Source organism: Crocuta crocuta, unplaced genomic scaffold (genome assembly GCF_008692635.1).
Source record: "Crocuta crocuta isolate KB4526 unplaced genomic scaffold, BGI_CrCroc_1.0 scaffold1863, whole genome shotgun sequence".
NCBI classification, from domain to species: domain Eukaryota; kingdom Metazoa; phylum Chordata; class Mammalia; order Carnivora; family Hyaenidae; genus Crocuta; species Crocuta crocuta.
The window spans coordinates 16,783-31,219 of record NW_027531945.1 but is presented as its reverse complement, the minus strand read 5'-3'; the positions used below and the strand labels follow the sequence as shown (position 1 = coordinate 31,219).

Below are 14,437 nucleotides of genomic sequence, written 5' to 3'. Positions count from 1 at the left end.
GGTTCTGCTCTCCAACCAGTAACACACTGGTTACACAGGTGTGTGCATGTTGTGTAAAATTCACCAAACTGTATGTTTATGAAATGTGCACTTTTCCTATGGATGTCATATCTGGGAAAGGTGTGCATGTATAATATATACTATAATATATATATTGGTATGTGTTCATATGTATATAGAATATATGGTGTGTGTGTCTATGTATATACAGACACACATATATTTTTATGGTACGTATTTTTAAAAGAATGAAAGATACAGAATAAGCCAATAGCCAAATGCATAGCCATTTATAGCTGTTCAAATTTGAGAAATGGGGAGGGTGAGAATTTTTAGTCCTGCTAATTTTATCTCTAGTTCTTATTTAATAAGAACTTCCTATGATCTCGTTATTACTTTTATTCCCTAACAACCTGCTTTCTGACCATATGTGACTCCTGAAGATGCAGGCAGGGCCTGGGGGCAGGAGCCTGGGGGCAGAAGGTCTCTGTGCAGGAGCACAGAGAGGGTGGCCTGGGCAGGGGGTTGGCAGTTGGAAGCACCAGCAGGCAGTGCAGAATGGAGTCCCCCTCACCCTCTCCAGGGACTCCCATTTTGCCTGGATTCCACTCAGGTTCCCTGGGCTCTCATTTGAGGAGTCCCAGCCTTCTAGCCCTCCCCTCACAGGCTAACAAACCAATGTATGGGGAAACCAAGGCTAACTTCTCTCTGGATGGGGCCAGAGGCCAGCCTGTGGGGAAGAAAGAGTGTTAACAAGCTGGCAGCCTGGCCCACAGGGTGTAAGGCCCCTTGAGAAGGTCTCACAGGAGGTGAGTGCCCTCTAAGGTTTGGTGGCTTCTTTAATCCCACATGGATAACTCCAGGTGGCAGTAGCTCATACGTCCCACATGAGCATGGTACAGTGGCCACTGTTCCTGTTGATGTGTGTGTGGTTGCACACCCTGTGAAATGAGATCCACAGAAGAAATGACTTTGATGATATCTTTGCAGGATGTCCCCTCCCCTTTGAGTGCAGAGGCCCAGAACAAGGGCAGGTAGAATTGTGCCCGTGCTCAGTGACCATGCCCAGGTGACTGAGGATTGAGTCAGGTTTTATCCAAACACAATTGGTACACTTGTTTCATAATGGGTCTCTTTTCTGCTGTTTGGACCTAACCAGCAAGAGAAGATCCATTGCTTTAAATGGCTTAAAATAGAAAAGTTGCAGGGCACCCGGGTGGCTCACTGGGTTAAGAGTCCGACTTCGGCGCAAGTCATGATCTCATAGTTCATGGGTTCGAGCCCTGCATCAGGCTCTGTGCTGACAGCTCAAAGCCTGGATCCTGTTTTGGATTCTGTCTCTGTCTCTGTCTCTCTCTCTCTCTTTGCACCCCACCTGCTCATACTCTGTCTCTTTTTCACAAAAATAAACATTAAATTTTTTTTAATAAAACAGTTGCTTAAAAGAGGGGAAATCATAAAAACACATGTGAAACTAAATACATGTGAGGAAAGAAACATGCATGTTGAAGATTGGTGTGAGAGCACCTGCCTCTGAGAGGTCTTCCATTCTTGTGGCTATGTCCCAATTATCTTGCTATCTCCTTCAGAATGTTACATGGAGTCTGCCTCTTCTTTGAGTACAGCTCTGAGTAGCTTGTCAGTGCATAGCAAATGGTAACAGTAATAAATAATGGAAATAGCCTTTGCAATAATGCAAAGCGGTGTAATCCAGCCAGACAGATATTGGTACTAGAGGAAAAATGAGTCATAAAATATCCAAAGTGCTATAAATTTCCAAAGAGATGATTCTGGAGGCAGCAGGTGTCTTCCAGAGCCTGCCACAAATCTTGGAGGTTGGTGTTAGATGCTGGTATTTTCTGCTCAGGCCCTCCCAGTTGGGCCTGGACCAAGCTCCTCAACAGGAACGGAATGAATGTGACCAGGGATGATGTGGAATGTGGAAATATCTGACCCTACCTGTTCTTCCCCTCAAAATAAGTGTAAGAAAACCAAAGCAGCAGGCTGTCTCTAAGAGAACATTGTGATTTTACTAGACCCTCAAACAATACTTCTAGGCAAGGGAAGTGAAGACTTTGGCAGAGCTTGTGAGAAACTCAACCCAGAGCTAAAAGAAATGTTGGCCCACAGTTACTGGCCCATGTGTGAAAGAGCCCAGATCCTTTAAAACATTCCAGATAATCTCAAGAAGGGGAGATGGTCTCCTAAAGGGGAATCGAGCCTGGCATAGAGAACCTTGCCAAAGTGGCACGAGGTCTGGGGCCAGTGCATGTCCCTATGAGAGATTCCCCAGTCACATGAGTCACCATTCTGGGCAGCATGGACATAGAACACATCCATCCTCACAGAAAGCTTTCCTGCATGGCATACACCTAGACAGTCCCTCTCTGACCCAGCTTCTGACCCTCTTCCTGGCTCTTCTCTTTCCTTCCTCTCCTGGATTCCCTGAAGAATAGCAAACCCTTCTCCCTCTGTCACACAGAGCATTTCATCATGCCCAAACTTAAAAAGCCATGTCCTTTCCTGTGCTCAGCAGCAGAGGCAACTAGGCTTCACCTTGCTCAGAAAAGAGCTATGGTTATAAATATTTCCTTTGTGGATACCCCTGATTTAAATCTTCCTTATCAGCTTGTAGACTCTGGATAAAGCCAGTGATTGTCAGCAACAGGGATACTTCCAGGGGGTTCCTGTTGCAGTTAAAATGTTTCTGACCAAAGCATGTTTGCACTCAGAAACCACGGGAGAAAAGGCTGCACTGTCCTCTGTTCTTTATTCATGGAGCAAACTGTGCTGAGCCCATCCAGGCTACTGAAACTTGCAGCTACAGGGCACCAGAGTGGTGAGTGCTGGACCTGCAGCAGCTGCTCCCTCAGCAGGGGAAAGTAAGGGTCCGTGAGAATATAATAGGTGAGTTAGGGATTGAAAAGGCCACTGCAAATACAGAGGCCAGAGAGAAGTCTGGAGAGAGACTCCAGGGCATACCTTCACTTGATTTGCATCTGTGTTTATAGAGAAGTTATCATCTCCTTTCCTTCTCTCTTCTCTGGTTTGGATATCAAGATTTTACTAGTTTCATAAAATGAGTTTCTATATTCTTCATAAATAGTTCTTATCTGGTCATTTAATTTTTGGTAGAATCATTTCTAAAATTATCTTGAGTGCAAGAGTATATTTTTTAAACTATGATTTCTTCCAGTTACTGACCCTCTCCAAAGATATCCACTAACCTACTTCTATGCGAACAGCATAGATTACGTTAGCCTATTTTGTACTTATGTAAATAGAATCCTGTGTCAGCTTCTTTTGTTTCACATTATGTTTCTGAGATTTACTTCCTTACCATTACTGGGTATCATTATTATTTATCCTTTTTATTGCTATTGGACATTTGGCTGGCTTCTTGTTTGAATCTATTATGGTGGTTATTGTTACAGTCTTGTAGATGTCCTTTGGTGACATATAAGTAATATCTCCTAAGTATTTGCCAAGAGTAGATTTGTTGTTGTATAAATGCTCATATGTTGAGCCATGAGAAGACAGTTTCCTCAAGCAATGATAAGAATTCACACTCCTACCAGGACTGTATGAGAATTTGGTTTTTCCACATTCTCACTAACACTTGGTACTGTATCTCTTTTCCACTTGAGCCTGGGGGATGGTTTATAGCACAGTTCTTTCAAGATGTGCTCAGCAAGGGCATGGCTGCATGCCCAGGAATGAAGGGTGGGTGTGGTATCTGCCCCCCTCCCTCCTCCCAGCTTGCTAGCCATGGTGTTTGGCCCTTTCACATGGTAAACATGGGCAGATAGGGGAGAGAGCAGTCTTACCCAGCTCAGGCTGTCATGTGAGGCTTCAGGATCTCTGGGCCTAAAGGATGCATTCAGATTCTTTCTCATCTGGGAATTCTGGCGGTTTCTTTGCAGACTTCATATGCCTTCTGCATCCTCAACTACAGTTTGCTTGAGACAAGCCATGAGTCTTTGTCAGCATTTTCTGTGGAGGTCTGCTTGCCCCTCAGTTGGCCTCTGTTGGACAGGATCTAAGTAAGACAGTCCTGGTGGCAGCTCACCATGTCCAGTCCTTGGTGGGAGGGCCTGCCCTGTCCCCACAGAGCAGCACTTCCTTCAGCCCTGACCCTGAAGCTACTGGCAAGCCCACCTCTGCCTTTTAGATTCTCCAGAAAGGAATTGGTCATGTTCTCTCTGTACAGGGAACACACATAAGAACCCCAGTGCCCATTTAACCTCCTTGCCTTGGGCCTACCGTGGAAGGCAAACATGTGCCCTCCTAATGGAGTGGACCTGGACCTCACAGCATGCTTTAAGACCCCTCCAAATTCCCTCCACTGCCTCCAAACACCCAACCCCTTTGTCCTCTCCATGGGAGCACAGGGCTTCAGATGTCTGATTTGGTTCACCTCTCTTGCTTTGAAAATTGGGAAATGCTGTTAAGTGGGCTGTATAGCCATCCTGGGCCATGTCTCTTGCGATGTCTAGCCTCAGACAGAGCTTCTAACTATGATTAGTGATCAGAAGGAAGGCAGAGAAAAGCAAACAAATATGGTCAAGGGCTTACGAATCTCAGGTAAACCCAGGACCTGGGTGGGCAACAAGAAGGGGAGGCACATTGGGAAGTGGGTGACAATTGGACAGCCTGGCTGATCCCCGGCTACAGCAAGACCTGGACATGCAGGAAACATCAAAGAAAAGCAGGGCCTGAAATCCAGTCAGACACCACGGGAAGAAGCCCAGTCCCTACAGATGAAACCTCTAAAAGTTACCACTCAGCAGGTTCTGTCACCACCAACAGAGAGATGTGTCTGTGGGTAAATAAGCATAAGTACTAAAAAGTTCCCACCAAAGAATGGAAATTTAACTAATTCTTTGCAAGCTGGCCAGTCTCATCATGCACACCTGAACAAATTTAAATTCTTAAATGAGTAAAAGAAGCTACCTGCCTTGTGACAGATGGCGTGTTCCCCTGACATGGTGGTTTGACTTGGTGCTGACCCGCCTCAGGAGGTATGACCCTCGTGGCACAGCTGACTGACCTTACACTTAGCCACAGCCTGTTTATTCTGGTTGCACGTTCTTTGTTTATATGATTTTTATTTCCTCAGTTTAAATCCCTTCACTCAAGGGATAGGAAAAGAAGCCAGTGGTTTTCATGAATTTTAGCACTAATGTTTCCCTTTTCCTTTTTAGTTTATTTTTTTCTTAAATAGTTTATTGTCAAGTTGGTTTCCATATAACACCCAGTGCTCATCCCCACAAGTGCCCTCTTCCATGCCCATCTCCCCCCTTCCCTCTCCCCCACCCCCATCAGTTATCAGTTTGTTCTCAGCATTCAAGAGTCTCTCATGGTTTGCCTCCCTTCCTCTCCCCAACTATTTCCCCCCTTCTTCTCCCACATGGTCCTCTGTTAAGTTCCTCCTAATCCTCCTATATGTGCAAATATATGGCATCTGTCCTCCTCTGCCTGACTTATTTCGCTCAGCATAACACCCTCAAGTGCATCCATGTTGCTATACATGGCCAGATTTCATTCTTTCTCATGGCCATGTAGTACTCCATTGTATAGATAAACCACATCTTCCTGATCCATTCGTCCGTTGATGGACGCTTAGGCTCTTTCCATGTTTTGGCTATTGTTGAGAGTGCTGCTATGAACATTAGGGTCCATGTGCCCCTATGCATCAGCACTCCTGTATTCCTTGGGTAAATTCCTAGCAGTGCTACTGCTGGGTCATAGGGGAGTTCTAGTGTTAATTTTTTGAGGAACCTCCATACTGTATTCCAGAAGGGTTGCACCAGTTTACATATCCACTGACAGTGTAGGAGGATCCGTTTCTCCACATCCTCGTCAGCATCTAGAGTCCCCTGATTTGTGCAATTTAGCCACTCTGACTGGCATGAGACGGTATCTCGGTGTGGTTTTGATTTGTATTTCCCTGATGATGAGGGACGCTAAGTATTGTTTCATGTGTCTGTTGGCCATCTGGATGTCCTCTTTGGAGAAGTGTCTGTTCATGTCTTCTGCCCATTTCGTCAATGGATTATTTGTTTTTTGGGTGTGGAGTTTGATGAGATCCTTAAAGATTTTGGTTACTAGCCCTTTATCTGATATGTCATTTGCAACTATCTTTTCCTCCGGTTGCCTATTAGTTTTATTGATTATTTTCTTTGCCGTGCAGAAGCTTTTTATCTTGAAGATGTCCCAGTATCTCATTTTTGCTCTTGAGTCCCTTGCCTTTGGATATGTGTCAAGTAAGAAATTGCTGCGTTTGAAGTCAACAGAAATTGGTTGCATTTTTATACACCAATAATGAAGCAACAGAAAAATAAATCAAGAAACTTATTCCATCCCCAATTGCACAAAAACCATAAAATATCTAGGAATAATTCTTTTGCTCTTCAGTTTAAAAGTTGTGTTTTCTATGTAACTTCACAACCAGATAAATCAGGGTAGTTGTGTAACCAAAGAACCAGAGTGCCCATTTAGTGTTTCAATGTGAAATATTCCATCAGACTGTTGAAGAGCTCAGTGCCTCCAGGGTGTGGGCTTGGAGTATATTTCCCCAGTTGTGTTATTGGTTGAGCTGGGCCCCCAGGGTGCCCAGTGGAGCCTGAGTCTTCTTGCTCTCTGATTGGAGATTCCTTATACCCCAGTTTTAAGGCTCCTCCCTCCCCTGTGACTTTACTCTCAGTCACCTTCCAGAGGATGAAAGTCTGGGCCCCACAGAAGGTGCAGCTAGGTGCTGGTCAAGAACTTGCTATCCACTTGCACTTTCTGTTTTCTAAGCAAAAGACCCCCAAATGAAAGTGACAATGTTCACTCATGACCTGTTGGAGAAAGGCCAGGGAAGGAAAACCCATCCCCAAGGGAGAAGATTCCTAGCCCAAAGCAGGAGCAGGTGGATTTCCTGTCCTGTTCAGGGGCAAATTGGAACAGCTGTTTACAGATTGGGCCAGAGGGGCCCAATTTACTGACTCCTTCTTCTATCCAGTGTGGTGGTCCTCCAAGTTCTGCCTTCAGGGGTGACAGAGGTGGTGCTGAGAACTGCCTGTAGGCAACTGCCCTGTGAACATGAGCTCCATGGGGAGGAATGCCTCTCAGCCTACTCCCAGGAGCCAGAACTGTCGCTGCCCTGAGAGTTGGCACAGATTTGATTCTGCTCTGACTGGAGGTGCCCCCAACTGTGACATCATGAATGTATCCCATGGCTTTATGGGAGCTTATATTCATCTGTGCAAGCAGGAGCCAGCCTGAGCCATGGCTACACTTTCATGAAAGGGACCCAGGAGCATATCCCGAGATGCCCTGAGGACAGGGCATCTGTCTAGGACGGGACTCTGGGCAGACTGGAGGTGAACAAGGCCATGAGGAAAGAGCCAGAAGATTCCAGCAAGGGAACACTGAGCCAGTGAGACCTGCCTTCCCCAGCCCTGCAGCCTGCCTCAGCCCATAACTCAGTAAGGATGTTGAGAAGAGAGGAGATGCATCCCAGGCCCCAATGAAGTCATGTCAGAGCCACCTCACTGAGAAGGTCTCAAACTCCTGACCCTCGGAAACTGGTAGACATGGAAGTGCTTATTCTCGTTTGAAGCCACAAAGTTGTAGATGATGTGTTTCTCAACAATAGATGATAAACATAGCCATCAGGAGAGAGCAATCTGCCTGGGATGGGTGCCTGGACACCTGCCAGCCTCTCACAGGCAACAAAAAGCCTGCAGGTCAGGTCCTCAGGGAGCCTGCCCGAGGCCCACAGCCACATCAAGGCTGATGTAAACATTTTATCACCGTCTTAGCTGTAGCTGGTCAGTCAAGAAATAGATGACTCACCCCAATTAGATCATTTGCAGAATGTTGATTTACAAAGGTGGCTGGCATGGGGACCACAAGGGACACGGCAGTGACTGGGGTGGGCATGTCAGAGCAGCCACTATGAGGAGGCCTGGAAAGAATAGGACAGAGAATTTAAATCTGTTGGGGGCATTGTTTCTGTGTCCTTCACAGGTGATGAGCCCCATCCCCCTCCTCCAGTCTCACATGGGTCAGCAGAGTGGCCCTCAGGGAGAAGAAGCCAGGTCAGCCTCCTAGCCACAGGCAGGCAAATGTGGGAGTAGTGTGGGTCTGGAGGGTGAAGGGCAGAAGTGAGTGTCAGAGGCCCCACTGACCAGGCCTCATGCCTATTGGCCCACTGCACAGATGGGAACACTGAGTCTTAGACTCCTTTCTCCCCTTTTAATGTAGGTGGAGCATTTTATTTGAAGTAAAGTCACTCACACATTCCCATGGGCTGGGAGTATCCTTGACCCCACAATGGGAGGATCTTAGCGGCAGGCCACCCTGCTATGGAAGGAGATGAGGCTGGGCAGTCAGGATTCAGGGTCAAGAAGGCCACACATGCTGTGCTGCAAGGTGCAGGGACCACAGTAGGCACTGCCAGAGACAATGTGAGTGGGTCCACCTGTGGAAGGGTCTATAGCAGGCAGCTAGAGAAAGTGGGAGAGGTGTAGGCAAGTCAAGAGGTGGGGCCTCCAACAAGCCCAAGACCACTCAATTAAGTTATTTGAATGTCTGAGAACAAAGTGCGAGACGGGGTTTAAGCCTTCCTTTTTCTTTGGCACACATCACCTTCCACAGCAGAAGACATTTTCCAGGATGATGGACTAGGATCAAGACTGGGGCCCCCACCTGCAGGGCACGTTGGCCCCACAAAAACAGGGTCAGTCCCATGCTGCCATTAGAAAGGAGGCTATCAGGAGATAAAATACCAGCCAATTATAAACTTCTTGGGGCCATAAACCAGTCAAGAGAGAATGAGGTTTGGAAATAACACCCACAAGCTAAAAACAAAAGTGTGAGAGCTGAGGGTTTGGGTGACTTCCCTTTCTGAAAATGCCCACATGCAGGAATCAAAGCAGTGTCTTGCATGGCAAATGTACAGGCCATCAGGGCACACAGCTGCCCACAACTCAGGTGGGGACACCCCCCAGGAGACTGAGTTCACCCTTTTGAGCTCTAGCTCTCCCAGCTTCATTCCCTCCATGCTGACATGGAAAGGTGATCCTGTCAGCAGGATGTTCTCCATGCCAGACCAGGACTGCCTTCCTGCAAATCAGTGAGTCTCACTTCAGTTTGTCTGAACTGTCCCTATTGCAGCACAGAGTGTCCCAAGTCCTGGGAATTCCCTCAGTCCTGAGCAAACTGAAACAATTTGCCACCCTGGTCTTGACCTTGCCTGCACACTGTAAGCACCTGGGAGCATGAAAGGCTCAGAAGTAAGGCCCCAGCCCAGAGCCTCTGATTTCCCTGGCCCGGGGTATGGCCTGGGCATCAGGAGTCTTCAAAGCTTCCTAGCAATTGGAATGTGCCCCAAGTTTGAGAAGTCTTGCTGCAGAGTTGTCAGACGTGGTACAGATTGTGTTGATGAGACTCATAGGCCATTCCAAGTAAGGCCTCTCAGCATGCCTGCAGCACACTCACAAACCATGGGCTGCATGTACAGACTGGTGTATAGACAAGTCTAGATCTCCAATTAGGGTAAGCAAACATCTGTTCATTCAAGCCAAGAAGCAAGCACCTGCAGTGTCTTCTTGTCCCTACCAAGAGATGCTGGATTGGCTCTATTCTTTGGTACCTGCTTTCCTTCCCCTACCCACCCCAGTGCAGCAGTCAGAGCAGCTGGGAATATGGCATCTATGGGAATCCAGTGGGCCTGCCTGACCTTCAGCTCATAAAAATGTGCATGCACACAGCCCTGATTTCAGCATCAGGGCTTCACAGACCCCTGGATCCAGGGCCAGACCCCTACGCTCCTGCATAACAAGAAGAGCCTGGAGACTTAGCCCAGAAGTTTTCAGGATGGAAATATTTCTTTGAGGTTGCATTTTCTTAAAAGGAGATACAAGCTAATTTGTAGCCACAAGATCCATTTTCTGAAACAAAGGATGTGTGTCAGGGTCCATCTTTGTTAGATCAGGATGCCCGGTCTGTGGAGTGTAAAGGATATCGCTACCTTGCAGGAGCTTCTGCAAAATGCAAATGCTGAGTGTCATTGCTAAAAAGCAGCCTGCTTGTCAGTGAGGCTCTATCTGTTTGCTGTTTCTGACACATCTCAGCTGATAGCATCTTCAACACAACACACTTCCTGTTGGAACAGTTGCCCCATAACCAAACAAAATGTAGATAGTGTTCCCAGCTTGAACTGTTAAGAGTAAACTGTGGAGCAGCAGACACTCCAGGCTCTTGGGAATGAGAGCAGGCACCATGGGCTCAGAACCCACCAGAGGAGAGGTTTTTCAGAGTTGGGCCAGAGCTTAGGTCAAGGCTGCCTGGTGCCACTACCTTCCTCATAGTGGCCACCAGAAAACCCAGGACCATGCACCTGGTGCCAGTACCACCTAGAAGAATTTGAAGGGAGCTGATCTTGTACAGCCCACTCACCTGTCATTTATGAAGTGTTCAGTGAGTTCCTACAATCCCCCCAGGCTCCAGGCAGACCATGTGGACAAGGCAGATGGAAACCTGTCTCTGGAGCTTAGAGCTGAACCAGGAAGGCAATTACTAAACATAGTTACCGAAACGTGTGAGCCCTGGTGAGATGGGTCAGTTGGGACACAGGCACTCTCAGCACCACCTGTGTTCAGGGGGAGGGAGTGCCCAGTGTGCCCTGCCTTTCTGTCTGTACATCTGTCCTCTCCTGTAGCAGGGCCCAGGGTAGATTGCCTTAAGGGTGGTGATAATGAGAGATAGTAGCAAAGTCCCATCTGATGGAGGGTGGCCGCCTGCCTAAGGAAGGGCATTTTTAGGGAATGATGTTATGGGACACTGGGGTGTTTGGGAGTGCTGCTAGAGAAAATGAAACACAGTTAATTGAGGCTTAATTAATTAATTAGCATTATCCTAGGAGGCTTCTCATTCAACCTTCCCTTAGCTCTGCTTCATCAAGATTTGTCAGCAGTGAGCTCCCAAGTTCCCTTCCAAGGAAGAAAATTAGGAGAAGACAAAAACTGACCTCCAGGATCCAGCAGGTAGGGAAAAGAGAGGTCCCAAGCAGACCATAATCCCTTCTCAGACTGACACAGAGCTCCACATCTCATCAGTCAGGGTCAGGACTATGGAAGGTGGAAGTTAATGAGCTACCTCTGAGTTTGACCCTTTGTGGTCCTTGCAAAGGTGTTGGCATATCTTAGTTTGGGTAAACAACATATCACTCCCATACCAGCCTACATGATGCAGAAACTTCACTGATAACACATGGAGATGGGACCTGGTGAAGATCTGGATTTTTGGAGATGAGCCAGAGAGTGAGTTAAGACATCAACCCGGGCAGTGGGCTCTGCCTTTCCCCTGACCATAAAGAATCCCCAGCCAGCTTGGGGTTAACCCTACTCGGCATCACTTGACCTTCCCAGGTGTTAAGGGAGTCCTGGTAGCTTCTACTCCCATCAGCCAAATCAGTTTCCTCAGGCGGCCCTTTCAGGATGGTACAGCTGAAACACATGACAGTGGTTGTGTGAGATTTCTAGTCTCACCTGTGGAGAGGGACAGCAAAGGAAGGGGTTGGGAATGGATACATGGAGTCTGCTGCAAAATACCCAACCAGATACAATAGCCCAAACCTCTACATTCCTATCCATCTCGTGACCCTGAGAAACATGAATTTTATCAAAGCAACACCTCATTAGGCAACTGAGTGACATGGGTATTGGTCTTATATCAAATATTTTATTGATATTTTATTGAATTTTACCAACTGCCACTATGGTAAGGAAGGTCAATGGTCAGGAATGTTGGATTCCATGGCTACCAGCTGAAGTCTGAAGTGTCAAGTATCCTGCAATTACTTTAATGATCTTATGCCATAGTTTCCTCTCTGGGAAATGAGAACTATAATTTTCTTCCTCACACCCCTACTATATTGTAAAGTTAAATCAGGTAAGTGTGAACATATTTTAGAAAATTCAGTGTTATTTGGAGCACCTGGGGGCTCAGTCAATTAAGCTTCTAACTCCTGGTTTTGGCTCAGGCCATGATCTCACAATTCATGAGTTCAAATCCCATGTTGGGCTCTGTGCTGAAAGGGTGGAGCCTGCTTAGAATTTCTCNGGGGATGAGCACTGAGTGTTATGTGGAAACTAATTTGACAATAAACTATTTGTAAAAAAAAAAAAAAAAAAGAATTTCTCTATCCCTCTCTATGTCCCTCCCTGGCTTGCTCACTCTCTCAAAAAATAAATAAATAAACATTTTAAAAAAGAAAAAGAAAACTCTGTGTTATTCAAATTAAAAAAAGTGTCATCTATGGGTAAAAATGAAGGTGGTGAGGCTGTAATATTTATTCTATCCCTCACATCCTGGTGCCCAAGACCCTGGACCCCACATTAGTGGTGGATTACTGCCAGCCATGGGTATTCCTGGGGACTCTTTTCTTTAAGCTTTAACTGCCTTGTAGTCTAGAGGATAAATAGCCCCACATTTCTTCCTTGCCAGTTATAGAACAGCTGCATCACACCTGGGAGCACACCCAGTTACCCTTTGGCAAGTCCTCCCTGTCTGATGTAAGCTAAGGTCAAGGCTGGAAAGACACCAGAGGTGAGTACTACACTCACTTCATTTGTTCTGACTTGCTCACCTTGACTTCCTTTTCTCCTCCCTCTTTTCTCTCCAACAGACTAATAAAGCTGTGGCCAAGGGCGACTTCCACCAGGCCAGCACTAGCTCCCGGCGGGCCCTATTCCTGGCTGTACTATCCATCACTATAGGAACTGGCATCTACGTGGGCGTGGCTGTGGCCCTCATCGCCTACCTCTCCAAGAACAACCACCTATGAGCTTCATCCAGGCACATAGGGAAAATACCTGGGGCCAGTTGTGTGCAGATGCACAGAAGGCAGGGCTGGCAAGGGGTGGACACACAGGTAGACACACCTGTGTGATGCTGTACACTATAAATTATTGCCAAACAACTCCATAAAGCCCTGGGATTTTCTACCCATGGATTTGTTTTGTTTTTACCCTTTAATTTCATTTTCACAGCACTGTGTAGAGCGCGAGGCACATGGCACTGCTGACCCTTCCAAAGGGAAGCTCCAAAGATCCTGACATGAAAGGCTGTCTATGGATGGATTCTGGTGGATTCATGACAGTGCTGCTCTCTGCAGCCTGCCAGTGCCTGGAATGCCATAGCATTAGCAATACACAAACAGTTCAAATGTGTTTATTTTTTATGGAATATGGTGCAATAGGCAGAGGGCAGAGGACACATTACTTCTGTCTGTGGCCCTGCTTGACTCCTCCAGCATTTTCCCCATCCACGGTCCTTCCCTGCAGGAAGCAGATGGGGCTGGCAGAAAGAGAGACAGAAGTACTGGCAGGCCCCCCAGCTGCCACTGGTCTTCAGACGGGTCTAGCCCTGAGAATGCAAATCCAGATCACATGGGGTCTGTCCCCAGGCCCAGTGGACACTCCCTCTGTGCTGCCCCCAGCCTAGGAACATCGGGCCTCCTTTGGAACATGTCCAAACTCAGTAGCCACCACGCAGCAATATGCAGTCTTGGGGCCTCATTGATCTAGCGGGGGGGTTGTGGGGGGCAGGCCGCAGCCCCTCCCGAGACCCCTCCCGGAAAGACTCCAAGGTTTGCTCCAGGAACTGGAGGCAAAGGAGCTGTGGACACCGTCTCAGCATAAAGATGCCTGTGTTGACACTCACCTTGGTGATGAGCAGTGACACCAGTGATCTTTAAAAGGAAATGAACCTTCCCTGTCGATTAAATGAATAGCTATTTTCTTGTCATTTTTTTAAGTGCAACTACTGCTTCATGCTGCTTAAGTTATCCGATGAATGCTGAGAAATAAGTAATCAGACATTTTAATACCATTTCACTGCTGTTTTACGAGTGTTCATTATTTAACAAAAATTATCTTTTAGCTTTTTCGCCTATGACTTTTTTTTCTGATGAATATCAATTCTTGGGTTTCATTTCTACTTTTCACTTGTTTGAAATAACCACAGAGTGACCCAGGACTCAGCTGGTGGTAAAGTGGGAGGGTCTTCTAAGATGAGGGTCACAATAGCTCTGGCTACTTACGCTTTTACTTTGAACACCATTAATATTATTATTAATATTATTATCCTAATAATAATACTAGTTGATGCAGAGGCCACCTCTCTAGGACAGTGGTTCCTTCCACAGCACTTATAAAATACCTGCTGCCTGGGTCCCAGCCCCAGAAATCCTGCTGTCATTGAACAGGGCTACAGCCTGATGATGCCAGTGTCCAGCACAAGTTAGGAACCACTGTCCTGGAATAAGGACTCAGGTTTGATGTCTCTCACTTGCCCCTCTTCCTTGACCTTAAACACTTAATATTCCGAAAATTTTAGCACTGCCTTCCTGGGTCAAATCCAAGATCCATCTAGAACTTGTCCT

At 46.8% G+C, this 14,437-nt stretch overlaps 1 protein-coding gene across 1 annotated transcript in view; it reads left to right on the top strand.

Moving 5' to 3' along the window:
* Positions 1–13,934, top strand: part of LOC144240667 (synapse differentiation-inducing gene protein 1-like) — a gene marked incomplete at its 5' end in the record, with an annotated part of 84,294 nt that extends 70,360 nt beyond the window's left edge. The window contains one exon of the mRNA XM_077775046.1: positions 12,680–13,934. Within this exon, the coding sequence (XP_077631172.1) occupies positions 12,680–12,838 (159 nt within the window). The remainder of the gene's footprint in view (positions 1–12,679) is intronic.
* Between the last annotated feature and the right edge of the window lie 503 nt (positions 13,935–14,437).